The following is a 21,681-nucleotide window of genomic DNA, read 5'->3' on the forward strand; positions in this document are numbered from 1 at the left end:
CATGTCGATCACACTTCAATTGTGAGTTTGTGACATATTAGTTAAAACCTTACATATCAAAAAGCTTATAGCCCAAGAGTATAGATGCTCACACTTCAGTTATGACATAACATACCAAAAAACTTATAATCCAACTTTATTAGATAGAAAAACATCATTCAAAATAACTTATTATTCAAAAAGAAAGCTCGAGCCACGAGCCTTGTACAAGTCCAAGCCAAGCCTGACTAAGCTCAAGCTAAGCTGGTTTGCACCCCTACGTATATTCACACCAAGACATTACTAACTGTTTTAGTTATATTATACTTTTAACTGACCGACTTAATTATTTAGAACTATATTTATTATTCATAAATATACACTAAAAATATAATTGTTATATAAAAATTTAACATAAAGAAAAAATATACTTTCATCCATAAACTACTAATTATATAATAGATAGTTATTAATTTAAAATAAATTTTTCATAAAAAAACAAAATTGCGGGATGAGCTTGGCTTCAAACCCCTTGAATTTCTGTACATTACACTATTACAGTATCCATACAAAATATTTGACATGATGTGTCAAATGTTTCTCCATCACATCACATCGATAAGTTAGTTCACTACATAATAATAAAAATGACAACAAAACAAGTAAAATGGAAGCATCAATTTCCTATTATAAGAGTGTCTTTGTTAACAGTCATTTGATTGGAAAATCCAACCAGCAAAATCAGTCTCTGAGAACAAGGAAGTAGGTGTGGTCTTGTTGAATGCTAGGGGTACTTGTTTAACCCTCCGTCTTATCTGCAAATCACAAACAGCCCCTCCAACTTATAATCACACTTTGTTATACACTATAAAACTAGTTAACTTTCATCGCTTTGAAAATCTAGAATATATATATATATATATATATATATATATATATATATATATATATATAATATTACCTCCTCTTTGAATATGGTTGCATATGAACCCGAACTAAAATCCTTTATAGCAACTTCGGTTGTCTTGGATCTAACTGTCAAATCATTTTCTAGGGACAAAACGAATCTACACAAATACAAATACAAAATGGACTTCAACTATAAATAAATAGTAGCATTTCTTTTTGGCTTAATGTAGAAATACTTTTACAAATCTGTCTTCATTTAGTTATTATCCATACATACCTAGACACAGGAGGGCAGTAGTGGTGGCGCAGGGTGTCAATTTCCCATAGAGAACTCCCTGCAAAAAAAAAAATATATATATATATATATATATATATATATATATATATATATATATATATATATGAGAAACTCATTTTCATTTGTTTACAATTAAAACATTGTAGTTTGCCAAAAATAAATGGAAGTAGAAGGATGCTATAAATATAATGCACAATTCAAAGAAAGTATGTTGCAGAGACTTACTCATAGCATTGGTTTTAAGAAGATCAGTTTCTTCATTATTGAAATGATCAATGCCTGATTTGACTGTTTCAGTTTCACCATCATCCTCCTGGAAAAAATATAAAAACAAAACCATTCAAGGTGGAGCTTATAATCTAGTTCTAGTACATATAAAAACTATCATAATACAATTTTTATCATCCAATCCAAGCATTATGATGAATCAAGACAATAAATGATTAAATCTGTTACCTGGTGGACTAAACAGTTGATTGAAGGATGTCTTCTCAAAAGATTATGAATAAGAGCAATAATAACAAGACCTCCAGAAGGAGGAACTGTAAGTGCTAGCCTGCTTAGTTTCTTAGCAAAAGAAGCAGCCAGATAAGCTGGAAGAAGTGGCGATTTCAGACATGAATCAAGAAGCTGCAAAAACACAAACACATATTCATATTTTAAAATGAACAATAATATAACTTTTTTTAAAAATAAAAAAAAAAAACAGAAAAGCAAAACAAAACTCACTTGGAAGAACTTGGCTCTGTGTTTTGCTATGAAGATGGAAGGTTCTAGAAGAGCATAAAGCTTCACATAAAGATTGGGATACTCTAAACCATGTTCTGTCATTAGAACAAACAAGCTGCTAAGTGCCATAACACTTATAACACCTCCAATGTCATAAGATCTTGTCAAAAAATCACTGCATATATCAATCCAACCACTCTTGTTAAAAAAAATAGCTATAAATGCTAGAATAGCAATGTATTTGACCAAAAGGGTATGATATATGTAAGAAGCGAAAAATCTTCAAATGGGACTCACCATAACAGAATGGGATTAGACAAATAAGGGATCACTGTCTGATGAAGGGCAACAAGAACCTAATTATGAAAAGTCATATTCTAGTTTAGTTTTTTTTTTTTGGCTCTAATTTTGATACTTTGAGTGGATAATGTACAAAAAATAAATGATTAACTTTATAAAATTTACCTCCTTGTAGACATCAATAGGAAGTGGTAATCTAAGAAATGACATCCATGCTTTAGAGAATTTCAACTTCATCTTTTTGGAAATATTAGCCAAAGATGCAACCTGCCATTAATGAAAGAAACAAGTAAATTTGAAAATTGACAATACATATATTTTTAATTTTTATAAATGCTAGAACGGAAATTAGAGATTAAAAAAATGAAAAACTTACATCATTGCTAGACTTCTTGACCTCACCCTGTTTTTCTTCTGTTCCCTTGGTTTTCTTGGATTTTGTTTTACCTTCTTTGGAGAAAACACCTAACATTTACAAAAATTATACAGAAAGTTATAGTAGAAACATAAGCAGCTAAATGCAAGAAATAACAACGTATTTTTATCTATTTGGGCATTATAGCATCCCACTTTTTTTTCTATTACAAAATTGTACATGTACTAACAATTTATTTTCTTGTTAAAACATTATATTTTGAAAAATCTACACATTTACAGCATTGTACTTTCAATTTTTTTCTTATCGAGACATTTTCCTATGAAAATCTCAGTTTACCCTTTTCTTGCTATGAAAATCTACCCAGCTATAACACTGAAAATTGTTTCGCATTTGGAAGATATTGTTATAATTGGGTAGATTTTTCAAAGTAAAATGTTGTAAAAGCAAAAAAAGAAGTCTGATGATATAATAAACAATGTTCCTAATTTTTGTAACCCTATTATTATGCAAGAATATAAAGAGTCACCTGATCCATTCCACATTTCATATTCAGAATTTTCACCAAGTTGTTCAATGGGTGGTATCTTAGATATCACATTATGTATATTGTGGACTAAAAGCTGCCCACTGCATTTAAACAAACAAATTATAACATTTCACGTCAGATTTAACTTAAAAACATAATGACAATTTGAAAAACAAATAAACAGTATGATAATGACTGCAATAGTGAGTGTTTTAATGACCTTGCTCTTGCTGGACTTTCTAATTTGGTATTAGCACTTTCAGGATCAGTGTCTGGTGAATAGTTAGCTCATTAGAATCCAATAAATAATGAAAACAATGATGACAAAAGCTGTCTTCAACTTTTATTAAAACTATTAATATACATGTGCAAAAGTACCTTGACAATCTTTGACATCAAGTGTTCGAGTTATCTTTTCCAGGCTTATGTAAGTAAAATAGCTGCAACATAGGAAAGAGTGAAGGGTTATTGAAAAGAATGGATTGAATAAGCTATAGGAGTGATTTTATCATGAATGATTAAATCTTTTTACCGGACATCAATGTACTTGAAATACTTTGTTACAAGCAAATTTAACAAAGTATCATACTCATCTGTAGAGTAAACCTGAAAAACATCAAAGATATTAAGAAAATCAATCAACTTTGCAACAAACATACAATGGAAAAAATAGGCTAAGGTTTAGCATTAGAGAAAATAAGGAATGTGTGTAATTGTTGATTAGTAGGTAGTTTTTGATGAATGTGTATGCAAATTAAGTGATGAACAATTCAAAAGGGTGTAACAAACTCACCAGGCTATGGATGAATTTATGGTATATAGAAGAATGAAAGGTCCCTGCATTTCCAACCTTCACACATTCCATCAGAGTATCCATCACCACTTCCTGATATTCCACATCATTCAACAAGAATTTGTGAATTACACTCCACAAATTTGTCATAATAGACAAGTAAAATTAAAAGTACTTACTCTGAGAGCTTCTTCATCAAGTGATGGAGAAAGTGCTAGCTGAATTAGGCATTGAACAAAGTCATCAAATTTAGAACGAACCCATGTCTGGTAAATCGATTCGGGATCTTCAGTAGGTTTAGCTGAAGAAGAAGGGAGTTGGGGAAGAAGTGGGGTGAAGAAGGATTGGAGAGAAAGAAGAGATTCAAGGAGGAATTCACGAGGATAGGAGGACTTCAGATCGAGGAAATTAAGTAAAAGAGGAAGGTTGTTAATGTGAGCTCTTGATGAGAGCAACTGTTCACCCAGTTTTCTGACATCAGAAAGATCTTGATGCTTCTTCTTCCTCTTATTGTTGTCTCCCAATCCTTTGTTCTTTCGCTTCTTTGATGATGATTGAATGGATGCCATTGATAAGCTGACTTTGGAGGGTAACTTGCTACCTAACAATCTGTAAAGTTTTTGATAGTTTAGAAATGGAAAATACCAAATTTTTGCTACCTAACTTGTAAAGGGGTTGTTTGGTAAAAATGAAGTGGTGGAAGATTACATGCTTAAAGAGTTATCTTTATTAATGTGGGCAAGAAAGAGGTGGTCAGTAATATTTATGCTTCCAGAGTGTGAAAAATGAAACGAAAGATTACATGCTTATGAAGTAATAGGTTCTTTTTAACCTAAACTACAAAATAAGAAATGAAATATGTTCTTTTTCTTCAAAGGGAGAAAGATTCATGAAAGCAACAAATCTTTTTGAGACATTGCATAAGGAGTATATGAACAGACAAGAGGTTTGTTTAAGAGGTGCAAAGATGATCAAATACAAATACAAGGCTTGACAAGAACAGATTTTAACAGATTATGGGCATCTTATCAAAAAATTGAACTGAAACATTGGGTGCTACTGTTATGAACAGGTTCAACTCTTTTGGCTAATCTTGTTCCCTGTTGATTTCAAACATATATCTAAAAGTTGCAGAGATCACATAGATTTCGATTTCAACAAAACTCATACGATTTTGATTTCAACAGAACAAACATAAGCAAAATGAATCATCACTAACGACATTGATAACCTTGAACTCGATGATTTCGATTTCAACAGAAAGCAGGTAAAAAAAGAAACCGAGAGCAGGAAAAAAATTGAAGAAAAGCGAACCTGTAGCTGTAGGGTTGGAAGGACTCCGGTTTAGCTGTTGGGTGCCAGGGTCTCCGGCCGGTGGCTTCACAGGGGAGGCGATGGCATACGTCGGCGAGAAGGGCAGGACTCGCTTGAGGAGCCGACGAACGTGAGAAGCAATGGAGGCGTCTCTGTTTTTGTGGGTTTGCGTAGCATGTGTATAAGGTTTTTATTAGGTCAAGGGTATATTGGTAAATTCCGGTGAAACTAATATAAGACTATAAGGGTTCGTTTGGTTTGCTGGAATTGGAAGGAATCAGAAGGAATTGGAATTTAATTCCATCACTTTCCTATGTTTGGTTCAAGCTTTGATAAGGAATTAAATGTGTCCAACTTTCCTTCCATTAAAGGAAAATAAATTTCATCTAAAAGATGAGGAAATTTAAATTCCTTCAAGTAGGAATGTTGAAGATTACCATATTACCTTTTTCATTTTTAACGTTAAATATGAAAAACCTTTGTTACTACTCGTGACCACCTCCACTACAACTTTCGCCACCACTATCCACCATCACCACTACCACCCATCATCTCCACTACCACCACCTCCGCCACCCACCGATCCACCACCACTAACCGTCACCACTGATGTCGCCGGCACTGCCACCCACCACTACTACCACTTCCGTTACCACCACCAACACCACCATCATCATCGCCGATACCACTGTCACCGTCACCACCACCACCACCCATAACCTCTGTTACCACCTACATCACCACCCTATCACTATCGTTGTTACTACTAACTCTATCATCACCACCACCACCTATATTGCCACCATTATGACCACCACCGTCGCCGCCACACACACCCACAACCACCATCACCACCGACATCCACCACCACCACCGCCATCACTAACATCCACCGCCACAACCACCAACATTAGTGATGCCAATACTACCACCACCTCCACCTTCATCACCACCACACATTGCCGTCATCACCATTACCGTCGCTTCTGCCACCATCGATACCGCCACAACCACTGTTTACTATTTTTATAATTTATATAATATATATTTACATATAGGTATAAAACAATGTAAAAATATGCAAAAACCAAGAATGGTGGTTATGTCATTTTACACTATTCCAATTCCATTTTCCGCCATCCAAGCAAAATATAAAATTAGATTCAAATTTCATTTACTACTAACCAAACAAAATATTGAATTGGATTCCAATTCAAGACAAATTCCAATTCCTTAACAGATTCCAATTCCTTTAAAAACATTTTTGTAAGCCAAACGCCGCCTAAGTTAGCCGCTAAGCAGCTAATCATAATTGATTCATGGCATAGTGGGTAATCTAACATTATAAATGAAAAGGATAGAATCTTTGTGTATTTGATCATAAAATTGAAATCTTTATAAATATATGTTTTTTAAAATATAACAATAATATTGATGGTAAATTTGATATAATAATTTATATACTAAAACGATATAATATATTGGTTATTTTAAATTATATGATTATATATACATCTATTATAATTACATAATCTCAATCGTTTGAATGACTTCTACCCGCGAGTTACTCATAAATATAATTAAATATAATATATTATTTAATGTTATTTATAATTGTTGTTATTGTTAATTAATTTTTTTTAATTTATTTATTTAACGTTTTAATTTCTATTATTATAATTATTTAAAGAGAAATTAAATAGCATTCTATCTTTTATTCCTATCAATCATCATATCCATTTAAATAATGACATGTGTAATATTAGTATCCTAAAATATCATTGAATTTTATTAAATAAGCATTAAATGTTACACATGTCATCATTTAATTTGATATGATGATATGTAAGAACAAAAGGTATGAGGATATTTAATTTCTCATATTTAAAACATCGACCATTGTTTTTTTATTTTAAAGGTAACAATATAATAATTTATATGGAGTTATTTTTAACTATTGTTATTGTAATATTTTAAGCTACTTATTTTAAAATTTTTAGCTATTATAAAAATATCTTTTGAAAATATTTTAGTTAAATTGAGATTACAATTTAGTTTTTGCATTTAGCACTACAATTTATCATTTTTAACTATTCACAAAATATTATTTGGGTTTTTTAAGTGGAACTGAAATTTATATTTAAGTTGACATTGTAATGTTATAGTTAAATTAACAATTTAAATATTTTGTCCAAACTGTACAAAAGTTGTAGCTTTAAACTCATAATGGTTTACATAAAACAACATATTAAGTCTAATAAATTAAGTATAATATGTTAAAAGTTAAAAACATAACTTTATAAGTAGAAGTAGAAATATTATGTTAATATTGAAATTTAGTTTATGTATGATTATACTTTAGGTTTAATATTTATTTAACTTTATTAACCAACTTATAATCATTATTAGAAAGACGTTAAAACTTATCACTTTTAACTATTTACAAAATATTATTTGTGTTCTTTAAGTTAAACTAAAATTTATATAGAAGTTGACCACGTAATGTTATATTTAAATTATTAATTTAAGTATTTTATATAAATTGTTCAAAAATTGTAGCTTTAAAATGATAATGGTTTACATCCAACAATATATCAAAAATAATAAATTAAGTATAATATGTTAAAAGTTAAAAAACATAACTTTCTAAGTAGAAGTAAAGATATTATTTTAATATTGAAATTTAATTTATATATGATTACTTTGGCTTTGATATTTATTTAACTTTATTAACCAACTTATAATCATTATTAGAAATAATATGAAAAGTCATGGGAGTTTCAAATAAATATGGTGAAAGAAAAATGCATGGGAATTTCAAATGAATGTGGTGAGGGAAAAAAATACTTCCTTTATAAGTATAGAATAGATTATTTGTAAAAAAACAACCAATATTTTTTTCTGTAAACTAACAATGAATATAATATTCTGGAGAGGTCTTCGGAACACCGGAGTAGCATTCCAGACAGTCGTTCCGAAATAAGTTTTTTTTATTCCTATAAAATCTAAATTACATGTGTAATTTTAAAAATCAACAAAAAACTAATAAATACATAAACTTAAAGGATTTGTTAAAGTATTATTGTAACACTCTAAATTTTTAAATAAATTTTTCATTTTAAAATCCACACAAAACACGGTTTAACATTTCTCATACTCAATTTATAAAATTGTTTCAAACACAAGACATAAGATTGTTTGTCAAATATCCCATAATCCTCAAAACACAATCAACTAACTGGTGTGTACAATCAAGTCGGCATGTTCCCGTGATCCTGAGATGTACCTGAAACACATGTCACACAACATTATAAGCACAAATCTTAGTGTGTTCCCCAAAATACCACACACAAATATTAGCCTCTCATGGCTATATCTCGATAAGGACCCTCCGGTCATGTGTCTCAGTGAGCACCCCCCCCCCCCCCGGTCTCGGGTTGGACCCTCTGTACGTATCAGTAAAGACCCTTCGATCTCACGGCTCGGGTTGGAGCCTTCGGTCCTGTATCTTAATGGAGACCCTCCGGTCTCACGGCTCGGGTTAGACCCTCTGGTCCTATCTAAAAAATGCACATAATCATATACAACATAAATCACAAAGAAAAAATTGTTGGATTAGTGTCTAAGTCCATAACTATTTTGGTATGTACTTAACCCGATGGTGCATGGTCCTTTTGGGTTGCCTTCACCAAAGCAACTTGATAGGATGAATTATGGAGAGAAAGGATTAAATATGATTTATTAATGTATTGTGAGAATAATATATTAAAGGAGAAATCATATTGTTTAATTAATATTAGTCAATAGTTAATTGGTAATTAGTTTTGTGACTAAAAGATATTAATTAAACTTAAGGGACTGGAATTGGAATTATAAGATAATTGCAATTTGGGCCATGGATTGTCGTATATTAAGGAGTGGACGAATTCTATGGGGAAACCCATGAGGAAATCGTCAAGGCCTTAAGGAAAGGAATCCATGGGTTGCTTAGGGCTTAAGCATCCAATTAGGGTTTCCTTGTTAGATAACCCTAATAGCCTCACTATATATAGAACCATTAAGGCTCAAAAACGTGAGGAACTACTCTTCTAGGGTTAGAACACATTTTGGGCAGCCTCCATTCTCTCTCCTCTTCATCCTCTTGCTCTTGGTGTTTGTGAACCATTATAGGAGTGACATTTGTGACTCTAAGCTTTCTAAAGTCAATACAAGGAGGAATTGAGATTGTTATTGCTACATAACAATCAAGGTATGATCTTAAACCTATTCTCATGTTAATATGATTACTTGTATGCTAGAATTTAGGGTTTATAATCTTGGATAACTTGCATGTACAATAGAGAAACCTAGATCCAAGCATTAGGATTTGTATGAGCACATAGGATGTTCTTATGACCAAAACCCATCAAAAATGCACAATATCACATATCTCAGTATAAGCGCATAAGACCCTCTGGTCAGTAAAAAAAATAAGACCCTCCGGTCGCACAGTAATTACCACTCAGGTAAGTATAGTGAGAAGACTCACCTCGTAAGTAAAGCAAGTCTGTCTCGTACTCAACGGTCGGTCTAGACTTAGCCTACATATATCATAATCATCTCTATTTAACAATTTATAATAACAACTCTAAAGATGTTGAGCTAACTCCTTTATTAATTCTCAAAAAGAGTGAAATACCATTTTACCCATCCATGGTCTCCAAAGTCCACAACTTCACCAAACCCTAAAAGTCAACGCAAGTCAACACTCAAGTTAACAATGCATGTTGACCAACTCGTCGAGTGCATCTATGCGACTCGTCGAGTTCCTTCTGTTCTCAGAAAAAATTGGGAAAATTCATCTCAACTCGCCGAGTTGTCTCACCAACTCGTTTAGTTTGTATAGTGTCCAAAACATCGGGGAAACCCTAACCAACTCGTCGAGTTGGCTAACCAACTCATCGAGTTCCTTCAGTATTTTCTCTCATTCAGACGCTTTTAAGCGAACTAAAGCCCCAAACTCTAGATCTAGCCTTAGCCTAGATACCACATAAATATGCAAGCTTTATGTCCACGCATGGCATTTAGTGGTTAAGTTTGCCAAAACAAATCTCAACAAGGGGCTCAAAGCATGGAAATTGGCTAAAGCTTGATTCTTTAGGCCTAAAGGGCCTAATAGTGTCCAGATCTGAAGTCTTAGCTTCAAATCATGCTCAAAACCAATAATGACTCAAGAAGATGTTAGAAATGGCCATAAACTCTCTAATGGAGAGATCTAACAAACAAGTGATCAAGGTAATGACTTTTTACCTCTAAATAGATGTTACGACATAATAGATCCCAGATCCAAAGTCTCCTTCTTATTCCAAGCCCTTAACTCTTCAAGTTTCTTCAGGAATGCACCAAAACACACACTCTTAGCCTTACACACTCTCACAATGGAAGATAACTTGATTAGGGTTTATCTCACGGTGATAAGGTGATGAGGGAGGAGGGGTAAAGGACTTAAGGTCCTTTAAATAGGGTGCAAACCCTGAAAATTAGGGTTTTCATACTCAACTCCAACTCATCGAGTTGGATCCTCCAACTCGTCGAGTTTATTCTAAAATCCACGCGACAATCTCAATCTCTACTCGACGAGTTGGGGCCTCCAACTCGTCGAGTTGCCTTGTCAATTTGAATATAAAATAATTTAATTTATACCTGGGATTCAAGATGTTACAATTCTCCTCCGCTATAATCAGACTTCGCCCTCGAAGTCATTCTCTGGAAACAACTTTAGGTACTGCTCACGCATCTCAAACTACGGCCCCCAAGTCCACTCGGATCCCCTTCGATGCTGCCACTGACCCTTAACCAAGGGCACCTCCTTATTTCTCAAGACCTTCACCTTCTTATGCAAGATAGTCACCGACTTCTCAATGTAGATTAGGCGGTCATCAACCTGAATGTTCTATAAAGGGACCACTATCGTCTCGTCAGCTACACACTTCCTCAGTTGGGATACATGGAAGGTGTCATGAATCTAGCTCAAATCTGCAGGTAGCTTTAATCGATAAGATACCTTACCTACTCAAGCAATCACTCTTAAAGGACCAATGTATCTAGGGCCCAGATTGCCCCGCTTCCTAAATCGAATCACCCCTTTCCATGGGGATACATTTAGAAGGAAAAAATCGTGAACTCTAGCTTAGATTGTCTCCGATATGCGTAACTCTTCTAAAGAATCTGGGCCATCAGCAACCTCTGTCTAACCTGCTGGATTGGCTATGTCGTCTTGAGAATTATCTCAGTGCTCCCCATCACTCTCTGACCGACCTTCCCCCAACAGATGGGAGTTTGATACCTCCTTTTGTATAAAAGCTTAAAGGGAGGCATCCTAATACTAGAGTGATGGTTGTTGTTGTATGAAAACTCAACCAAGGGCAGGTAGGAATCCCAAATCCCACCAAAGTCCATAATACATGTGTGTAGCATGTCCTCGATCGTTTGAATCATTCGCTTGCTCTGCTCTCAAACACTGAATGAAAATTTGACGATCCACATGGGACTGAAGTCCTACACTAGGTCTGACCTCTCGCCAGACTGGACCACCCCACTACCAATCTCAGGACGATTCAGATCCGACCCTAAATTAAATGACCATGCCCGACCGAAACTATCACATGATATCTGAAATATAACTCCAGTTACCTTCCAATGCTGAACAACAGATCCAAATGCATGATTGACTCTCGCCCCCCCAGTTGGACTACCAATGATATCTGAGCACATCTGAAAATATGACTCCACATTCATTCAATCCAACCAAGTTATCTCAACCAATCACATTATACAGCAAATCACTAAGTTCGCTTTACCCCAAGCAAATATTGCAACCGATCTGCTGACTCACATCATCTCTCATCTCTGACCTCCATTGTCTATCGCTTGTTGATCCCATATGTCGTGGTCCTCCTCAAGTCAAATGAAGTGAACCACCCAGGTCTAAAACATCAGATGGAAATCATAACCACTCAGAAGGGAACCCATATGAAAATCTAGAATCCCAAACGAACTATCCTTTACACATATAGAGCCAAACTCAATCACAATAGTTGTCCGACAACAAAGTTGGAACCACATGTATCCAATCTGATTCTCAACTCTTGACTCGAGATTCGTGGATCTACGCGTGCATTACTCTCCAATCCTTCCGATTTGCAACAATCTCTCCCTAAATTGAGATATAACAGTTCCCGACCATTCTTGAGACCCCAGTCTCACCCCTGGTCCGGCCACCATGTTCCATAAGACTCAAATGGCAAGTCTACCCAAGCCTAAGAATCCCCATCTGCGTCAAACACTTACTAGTGAATGTTAAGGCTCCCCGCGGCCTTACAATACCCTCTTACCAACTCGTGAATGTTACAACTCCCCGCAGTCTCATAACGCTCTCTCACTGACTAGTGAATGTTATGGCTCCCCGCAGTCTCACAATACTCCATACAACTGGGATGGAACACTAGCCCTATTGGAACGTCTAAGAGGTAAGGACTCGATAACAGGTTCAACAGGAGTTTCCCCCTTAGGTTGATCGTCAGTGTTAGAACTCGACTCTTGAAGCTCTTCAAGATCGATTTGCCTCCCACTGTCCCCTTGGCTTATGAGTTATCTCTCTCGGAAAACCCCTCTCCTTGCAACGAAGACAACATTGTCACTCAGTCTATAGAAAAGATAGCCAAAAGACTTCTGTGGATAGCCGATGAAATAACACTACTCACTACGAGGTTCGAGCTTGTTGTGAGTCTCTCGTTTTATGAAAGCTTCACAACCCCAAAGCTTGATATCATCCAACGAGGGAGATTTCCCTGTCCACATCTCATGAGTTGTTTTGGCAACCTTCTTGGTGGGAACTAGGTTAAGAATATGGGCGGCAGTCTCTAAGGCATTCCCCCATAAAGATATTGGTAATGAAGCCCGACTCATCATAGAACAAACCATGTACAACAAGGTTCGATTACGTTTCTCAACCACACCATTCAATTGTGGCGTCCTCGGAGGCGTCAATTGCGAAACAATTCTGCATTCCTTTAGATAGTCGTGAAACTCAAGACTTAGGTACTCTCCTCCTTGATCAGATCGAAGCATCTTGATTTTTCTGCCCAACTGATTCTCCATTTCATTCTTAAACTCTTTGAACTTTTCAAAGGTTTCTGACTTGTGCTTGATTAAGTAGATATATCCATTTGTGCTATAATCATCTGTAAAAGTCACGTAGAAGCGGCAAGCATCCCTTGTGGTGGATCTAAAGGGCCCACATACATCTGTATGTATGAGATCCAATAGACCCTCACCACTTGCACAAGTGCTAGTAAAGGGTGACTTGGTCATCTTCCCAAGTAAACAAGACTCACACGTGTCATCATCCCTAAGGTCGAATGACTCCAACACTCGATCCTTTTGGAGTTGGGTTATGCATTTCTTGTTGACATGGCCAAGGCGACAATGCCCCAAGTATGCTTTTTCCAAACTTTTGGACGAATCAATATTCAACACATCATATCCTAATTTGTCTATAACTAACACAGATTCATATATACCACTACAAGGTAGTGCATTAAAATAGAAAACACCATAAGATAAACATTAATAGAACCATTACTATCATCAAATGAATATCTAAACCCTTGTATATATAATCCATGAAAAGAAATGATGTTTCTTGCCATATATGGTGAATAGCAAAAATTGTTTAAATCTAACCCTAACCCATTATCCAACACTAAGGAATAAAATCCGATCTTGGTGACAGACGACGATCTTCTATTTCCCATGACCAAGTTTATCCTTCCATGCTCCACTTCCCTACTTTCTCTTAGGCCTTGCAAATCAGAACAAATGTGGAAACCACATCCAATATCAAGAACCCATGAAGTAGCAAGTGATGAGTTATTATATTTAATTGAATACATACCTGCAAAGGTGGGCTTTATCTTCCCATCCATAATATCTTGCGGATATTTAGGGCAACTTCGTTTCCAGTGGCCCTTCTCATGGCAGTAAAAGTACTCTGCATCCTTAGGGATAGAAGATGGTTTAGCGGAACCAACTTTGGTCCCACTAGAAGAGGAACCATCTTGGGACTTTCCCTTTTGGTGGCTCTTAGAAGGAGCCTTCCTCTTCTTACCCTTTCCTTGCCCAACTGCCAACACAGGGGCCGAATCAATAGGAGTAGATGCAACAGATTTATTCTTAAGGTTGCTCTCAGCAGTCCTCAACAACCCTTGAAGCTTGCTCAAAGTGACATCTTCCTTGTTCATATGGTAGATCATTATGAAATGTTTGTAGCACGGAGGCAGGGAATGGAGGATGATGTCGATAGCCAATTCCTCATCAAAGTTAACATTTAACTTTAGAAGACGATCAACATACCTTTGCATCTTCTGCAGATGCGAGGTTAAGGATTCTCCACTCCCCATCCTAGTGGTGATCATGTTAGTGATGATCTCATAGCGCTCTTGCCTCGCGCTTCGATGATACCTATCCATTAAATCTTGATGCATCTCGAATGGATACATGTCCTCATAGGAATTTTGTTGTTCTGCATTCATAGTCGCGAGCATGATGCAACGAACCTTCATAGCATCACATTCATCTGCCTCAAAGGCAATGATTTCCTCAACAGTGGCAGTTTCTGGATTGATCTTTTCAGGCTTCTCGTCGAGGACATACTCTATTTCCTCGTAGCGAGTCATCATCCGAATGTTTCGGATCCACTCGTTGAAGTTATTTCCATTAAATATCGATTTCCCACACAAACCCATGAGTGGGAATTCATCACTAGCTGCAGGAGTGTTGTTGTTTGTGTTAGACATCTGAAATTAGAAAAGGACAAGTTTGATTAGATGATTCCCCAATTAATCACCCAAATGAGAAATTAGGGCTAGGACCCAACAACATTATTTACAACTTAGAAAATGGATGCTGTAATCTAAAAGCAAATAATTTGAAGGTAAGTGAGTGATGATTCATTAATTTTCCACCATGAAAAACAAAAGAAGATTATTTTTTAAATGTTTTTGAAAACTCCTAGATCTTTGAGATTCATTGAACTTTTCAATGGCATGTTTAAATCTCGATATGCACTTCAAGTTTGTGACTGGGATACCGAGGATCACAAACAAGGTGTGAATAACCATGCGAACCAACATAGTACACTCAATGTCACTATCACCTAATCAATGTGCCGGTTAGCCACGCACGCTTCATTGATCTTTGATAAACATCGAGCCACCCTTCCCCACGAATGTCAATCCTAAATTAGTGTGCTGGTTAACCACACACGCTCCACTAACGTTTGACAAGGGTACGAAGTGTAATTCCATGGAATAACATCATTTTCACATTTTACCCTAAATCAAATAAGATTGGGAATTTGAAAAAACATTTAGTTACTTGTAATGTTCATTATACTTATAATGAGGAATTAAATGCCCTATATTATTCGTTCGGCTAACGACCCTCCACCAATCAAGGAAACGGTGGGTGAGAGTGGATGCCCATTAAGTGCCATTTTATAGGCAACAACCTTATACCCCCTTATAGACCGGCTTCGTGAATGAGGCCTACTAGCGATAAGACTAGCTTAGTCTTATATATATATATATATATATATATATATATATATATATATATATATATATATCTTATAATAAATAAAGCATAAGGTTGAATTTTAAATTTGTAAAATTCTAAGGTTTTGAAATTTAAATAATTCAAAATTAAACTTTAATAAAAAATTTAAATTCCAAAACTTGAGGGCAAGTTTTGAACTTTTCAAAAAACACAAAGGATAAAATAACAAATAATATAAATTAAACAATTAATCTTGTGATTATCTATATTTTACCTAATCCAATTTTATTCACAAGATAATTTCCAAATAATTTAAACAATCAACATTTATCATATAAAGAAACTATTATTCAAATGATTTGAAATTATCTTTTGTTTTGGTAAGGATAATCATTTAAATACAATAAAATTCGGATTTTATCATTAAAAACAACTTTGGCAATTATCCTTCAGCAAAACAGCAAGAAATCCTTAAAATCTTTCTGTCTGACAGCTGAACTCGTCGAGTCCACATTGGAACTCGTCGAGTTCCTCATGGAACTCGTAGAGTTCATCAGGCAGTTAGCAAAAAAAAATGATTTTAAAGTTTGAACAAATAAACAAGGCATCAATACAATAGAAACCAAAATAGCTTTGATACCACTGATGCGTTTTATACACAAGAACCTTCCTATATGCTCATGCAAACCCTAATGCTTGGATCTAGGTTCCTCTATTGTACATGCACTGTATCCAAGACTTACAAACCCTAATCTAGCATACATATTTCGAAAATATCAAGATATACCAGATCTAGATGTTTACCTCTTCAAAAATCTTGGATCTTCTTCTTCTTAGAGCTTAGAGTCACAAGTGTAACTCCTCTAACGGCTTACAAACACCACACAAGCGAGAAGGTAATATGAGAGAGATGAGAGATGCTAAAAATCAGCCCTAGGGTTTTCAGTAACATCATTAATTTGAGCAAGATGAGCATTCTCAGGTCCTGGGATGCTAAGAGCTGAAATTGATCTTCCTAGTTAAATGATTGAGCCACCATTGCGAGATATGTTGTCTGATTGTTGTTGGTAACTCCTCTACTGCTATTTACTGGCACCATAGTTCTTTCACCATTTTCCCTTTTGTTAGGCTTTGGGCAATCTCTGGCGAAATGACCGGGTTCATGGCAGTTGAAACATCGAAGTTTGCCTTTGTTGAAACCAACCTTCTTTTCTGCATTCATGCCCCAATTATTTTTGCATGTCTTCTTGGAAAACTGTTTAGCTATGAACACATCCATAGCAATTTGCCATGTTATGTCCATTTCCTCAACATCTTTTGGATGAATTTTGGTCTAGATCAACAAATAACAATTGAGGGGGCAATTCACCAACTACAAACACATTGTAACAATTGACAAGACCTGTATCAAAAGCTAGATATTTATCATTTTCAGTGGGAGTTGGGGTTGGAGCATGAGCTGAAGCAGCAACAATCGGAACAGGTGTCTTTGAAGTGAAAGCAACTTGCGGATAGGACATTGAAGATTGAGCACCCTGCATAGATGGTTGGGAAGCAGCAAATGGTTGAACTTGAGGAGTTTTGAAAGATGAAAAGATGTTTTTGGATTGAATTCCTAGATTCGTAGTGGAGTATGAATTGACATGGTTGATCTCTCTCTAGTTGTCATCCAATTCACAAGCTTTAATGAATCCCATAGTTTCAGCTAAGCTTAGACGATTAAGATCTTTCATTTTCTTGATTACAGTCACATTCATATCCCACGACTTCATGTTGAATCATGAAAGTGACCCTCTTGAACCTCGTCTATCGCAACCCTCAAGGATCCGCAATCAAGACCTTCTCAGCAACCTCATCCGAAGTCATCATCAAACCGTAGTCTTAATTATTTTGTACTTAGTTTAAATTTATCTACTTTTCTGTAATACTCTATATTGTTCAGTAGGCCTTGCATGGTTACTCTTATAGATTTGATCCAATGTAACTCTTGAGTCTCTATATATAGAGCTCATTCTCTCTTAGTTAATACAGATCTTCGAATCACCTTCAATACTCTCAATTACGAATCTCTTCTTACTCTCCTCACTCTCAAAGTTCTCTAGAGCATAACTGATTATTACCTCTCTTCGGAGCAAGTCACTCGTGACTTTATCACTAAGCTTGATCTCACTCAATAACTTGGTTTGAATGCATTCCATGTTATGAATCAACTTATGTGTATAGTTGATATATCACCTGCTGTCATTTATATTTCTTTACATTTCCGCAACTAACTATCTAATTATCTAACTCTAACTTATTATTATTGCTGAGCTTTATGATCCTTTGAGATAAACTATTCCGCAACTACACTTGTTCTAACGTTATTTCAAGTGTGTCTCAAGTTTTTTCTCCCAACAATTGGTATCAGAGCCATAGTGGTTGCTTTTTGAAAAACAAAACTCTGATTTTCAAAGGGCCTTCTATACCACTGAATCTCATTTCTTAAAAAAGAAAAAAAAATGGCACAAGCACTATATCTGAATGTTTCCAACAGTGTTGGTGGTTCAAATCGAGCTCCAATATTGGTGGCAAATGAGTATCATCACTGGTCTTAAAGAATGGAAAGATACTTAAAGAGACTTGGTAGAGATGTAGGGTGGTCCGTAGAAGAAGGACCACATGTCCTTGTTCTTACACTGGTTCAAACTGATGGTACCACAACCAAACTAGGAGGAGGACAACCAATCTTGAACCGTCCTACCAAAGATGATCTCGATAAAATGGAAAATGATGATGTTGCTTTTTATGAAATCTCTTGTGGAGTTGCTCCTAACAACTTTGACATTATAATAAATAGCAAATCAGCAAAAGAGATTTGGGATGTTCTCAAGAATTTGTACGACGGCTCAGAACAAGCTTAAGATAAGAAGCTCACTACTGTACTCGATGAATTCAACAACTTCAAAGCTCATATAGGCGAAAGTTTAGAAGACTCCTTTAAAAGGTTCAACCTGATAGTCACCAAGTTATCAAATTCTGGCACCATCCGCAGTAACCATGAAACAAACCTTCAATTTCTCAACGGTTTGGGAAGATTGTGACAACCCAAAGTTGTCCATCACCGAAACCCAAGTCGTCTGTGAAACCCGTCTATAGCGGTTCGTTCCGATCTCGTTTTTGGGCTAAGTTATTTAAACTTATATGTTTATTATAATCTCATGAGAGTTCAAATCCCTTAAAAACTCATGAAAATGGCCCAAAACCATTAAATTGAAAATTTCTAAATTCTATCCCGCCGGATTACGATAACTTAATCAGGTGCGACCAAAAGCCCCGTTTAACGTCGGTATCGGGTAGAATTCCACCGTGTCCCAAACTTACGACCTATTTAAAGCTCAAAAGACTTCATTTGAAGCCTTTCCTCTCTCTCACTACTCTCTCTCTAACCTCTCTCCTCTAACTCAAGATTAAGGTCCGAAAACATCAATTTCAAGCCCCAAATCTTCAAGGTATCTTCCCTAACTCCTTGTATATCATCCTTAGCCTTCAAATTCGTGATTTATCTATGATTTAGGACCATGTTTATGTGTTTACGGCCCTGGAGCATGCTTGGGCCGTAAACACACATAAAGGGGGGGTTTTATGCCCTTAAACCCTTCCAAAACACCATTGAGGCTTAGATATGGCTTATAGAATTATGGAATTGGACTTGGAACACCTTGAACATCAATTTAGAGGAGTAAACATGAGTTTACTACCCAAGAAAATGCTTGGGCTGTAAACTCATTAACATGGGGATTAAACTCATTTTTAAGTGTTAAATTGCCATTTAAACACACCAATAGCCTTGGAATAAATTCTAGAATTAACCACAAACAAATTGGAAGCCTTAAACTTAATGAAAATCCCACCCTTAGGAGTTCACGGCCATAAACCCCCCCCCCCAAGGATGGGTTCTTGGGCCGTAAACTCTTAATACATGGTCAAATGATGCCCTAAATTCCATCCAAGGCTTGTAGAATGAGTTTAAATCACATGTGATTAATCAAGGATCACCAAAACACATAAGGAAAGGGTATGGGGGAGTTTACGGCCGTAAAATCCTATTTTACTGCCATAAACTCCATTAAATGGCCCCTAAGTGAGTTCAATCCATTCTAATGCCCTAGATGTGATCCTAGCTAATTTATCCAATTGATTCAAAGCCATTTTGCACCATAAAACACCCCACCATGAGTTTACGACTGTAAACTCATGGGGAATGGGACTTAGGGCCGAAAAATCTAGTATGAGTTTACTCTTGAAGAGTAAACTCCATATCCAAGCCATATGTGTCCTTAAATGCCACTCGGGTCCCTCCAAACGCTTGTAATGGAGTGTTTTCGCGATTAGAAGTGTTTGTCCCTAACAAATAAATACTTCAAGTCTTAATTAGATACAAATGTGTATCTTTTCAAAATACATTGGAATCTTGTGCATTTGCAAACCCAGAACTGACGTTTAGGATCCAAACCGACGCGTTCCTCAGCCGGTGAGTTCATACCCCTACCATTTTTCAATGTTTTTCAAATGTTTTAAGGGGGGAATACAAGAAAAAATACAAGGAAATCTTGTACTTAAACTTATTATTTTCCGTTCAAATGTTTCATATTTTGAATACTTTTAATACCGAAAATATACTAACCAATTGTTCGAATTGCAGAGTGAATTGTCAAAGTAATTGTAGAGTCCTTTGATAGATGTTTTAAAATAATTTTCATATTATGTTTTGTATAAGGAATCATATTAATCATGAACTAAAATTAATACGAATATAACTAATAGGATAGAACGAATACGAATACGAATACGAATATAACTAAAAATGAAAATTTTTACCTGAATTTTTGGGTTGTTACATATAAATAGTTAAAATTTATAAATTATAGCGTTAAACCTAAATTGTAATACTAAATTAAGAAAAAAAACCCATGACAATAAGAATAGTTAAAAGTAATATTATATAAAATTCATAATGTTATTTAAAAAAAATAATGTTAGTTGTTTTAAATAATTAAAATCAACGAAACTAACAATATTCATCAAATAAATGTTAAAAATTTAAATTTCTGAAACCAAATGAAAATAATTAAGAGTTTTCAAATATGTTAATTTAGATAACTTACAACAATAATAGTTAAAAGTAACATTATATATAAAAATTATATTGTTACCATTAAAAACAAAAGAATGTCTGATGTTTTAAATAATAACAATGATAGAAATTAAAATCTTAAGCAGATAAATTTTTTAAAATTAATTAATTGTAACAACAGCTATAAATACCATTAAATCATATATTATATTTGATTTTATTTATGAGTAACCCGAGTAACCCGCAGGTAGAGGATATTAAGACAAATGAGATTATAGAATTTTAAAAGGTGTTACATTATCATATAATTCAAAACAAACAATGTTTATACCAACTTATTATAAGGTTTATTATGTAACAGTTAACAACAAAATCATTGATATATTAAAAAAACATTTGTAAATATTTTAAATATATTGTTATATTCTGCGCAATGCGTGAGTATTAACGTAATATATATTATAATATAAGCAAATTTCCTACCACCACAATGATTTGAAACTTTCATGTTTTTTCATACTTCTTTATAATAATCTTTATAATAATGATTATAAATTTGTTAATTAATGTTATATAATTGCAAATAAAATAAAACTTTTTACATAAACTTAACCAAAAAACATTTCAATTTAAATCTTAGCGGCTACACCTATTTTTTTTAATTGTATTATATTCTAATTTAATGTTATGATTTATAAATTTTGAACTCAAAAGCTTATTTTAACTTAACACTTTTACTTTC

The 21,681-nt window shown here is 34.7% G+C and overlaps 1 protein-coding gene across 1 annotated transcript; it reads right to left on the reverse strand.

Moving 5' to 3' along the window:
• Nucleotides 1-445: 445 nt before the first annotated feature.
• On the reverse strand, nt 446-5,390 carry EMB2762 (CCAAT-binding factor). The gene is made up of 16 exons (XM_078997055.1): nt 5,228-5,390; nt 4,093-4,522; nt 3,914-4,006; nt 3,653-3,726; nt 3,499-3,560; nt 3,341-3,392; nt 3,121-3,221; nt 2,592-2,680; nt 2,381-2,482; nt 2,213-2,271; nt 1,916-2,090; nt 1,643-1,816; nt 1,412-1,499; nt 1,166-1,223; nt 941-1,046; nt 446-794 (listed from the first exon to the last, which is right to left on the reverse strand). The coding sequence occupies exons 2-16, from the start codon at nt 4,480-4,482 to the stop codon at nt 684-686; spliced, it is 1,734 nt and encodes a 577-aa protein (XP_078853181.1). The 5' UTR covers nt 4,483-4,522; nt 5,228-5,390; the 3' UTR covers nt 446-683.
• Nucleotides 5,391-21,681: the final 16,291 nt, after the last annotated feature.

The sequence above is a fragment of the Lactuca saligna genome, chromosome 5, assembly GCF_052625555.1.
Source record: "Lactuca saligna cultivar CGN05327 chromosome 5, ASM5262555v1, whole genome shotgun sequence".
Classification (NCBI taxonomy): Eukaryota; Viridiplantae; Streptophyta; class Magnoliopsida; order Asterales; family Asteraceae; genus Lactuca; species Lactuca saligna.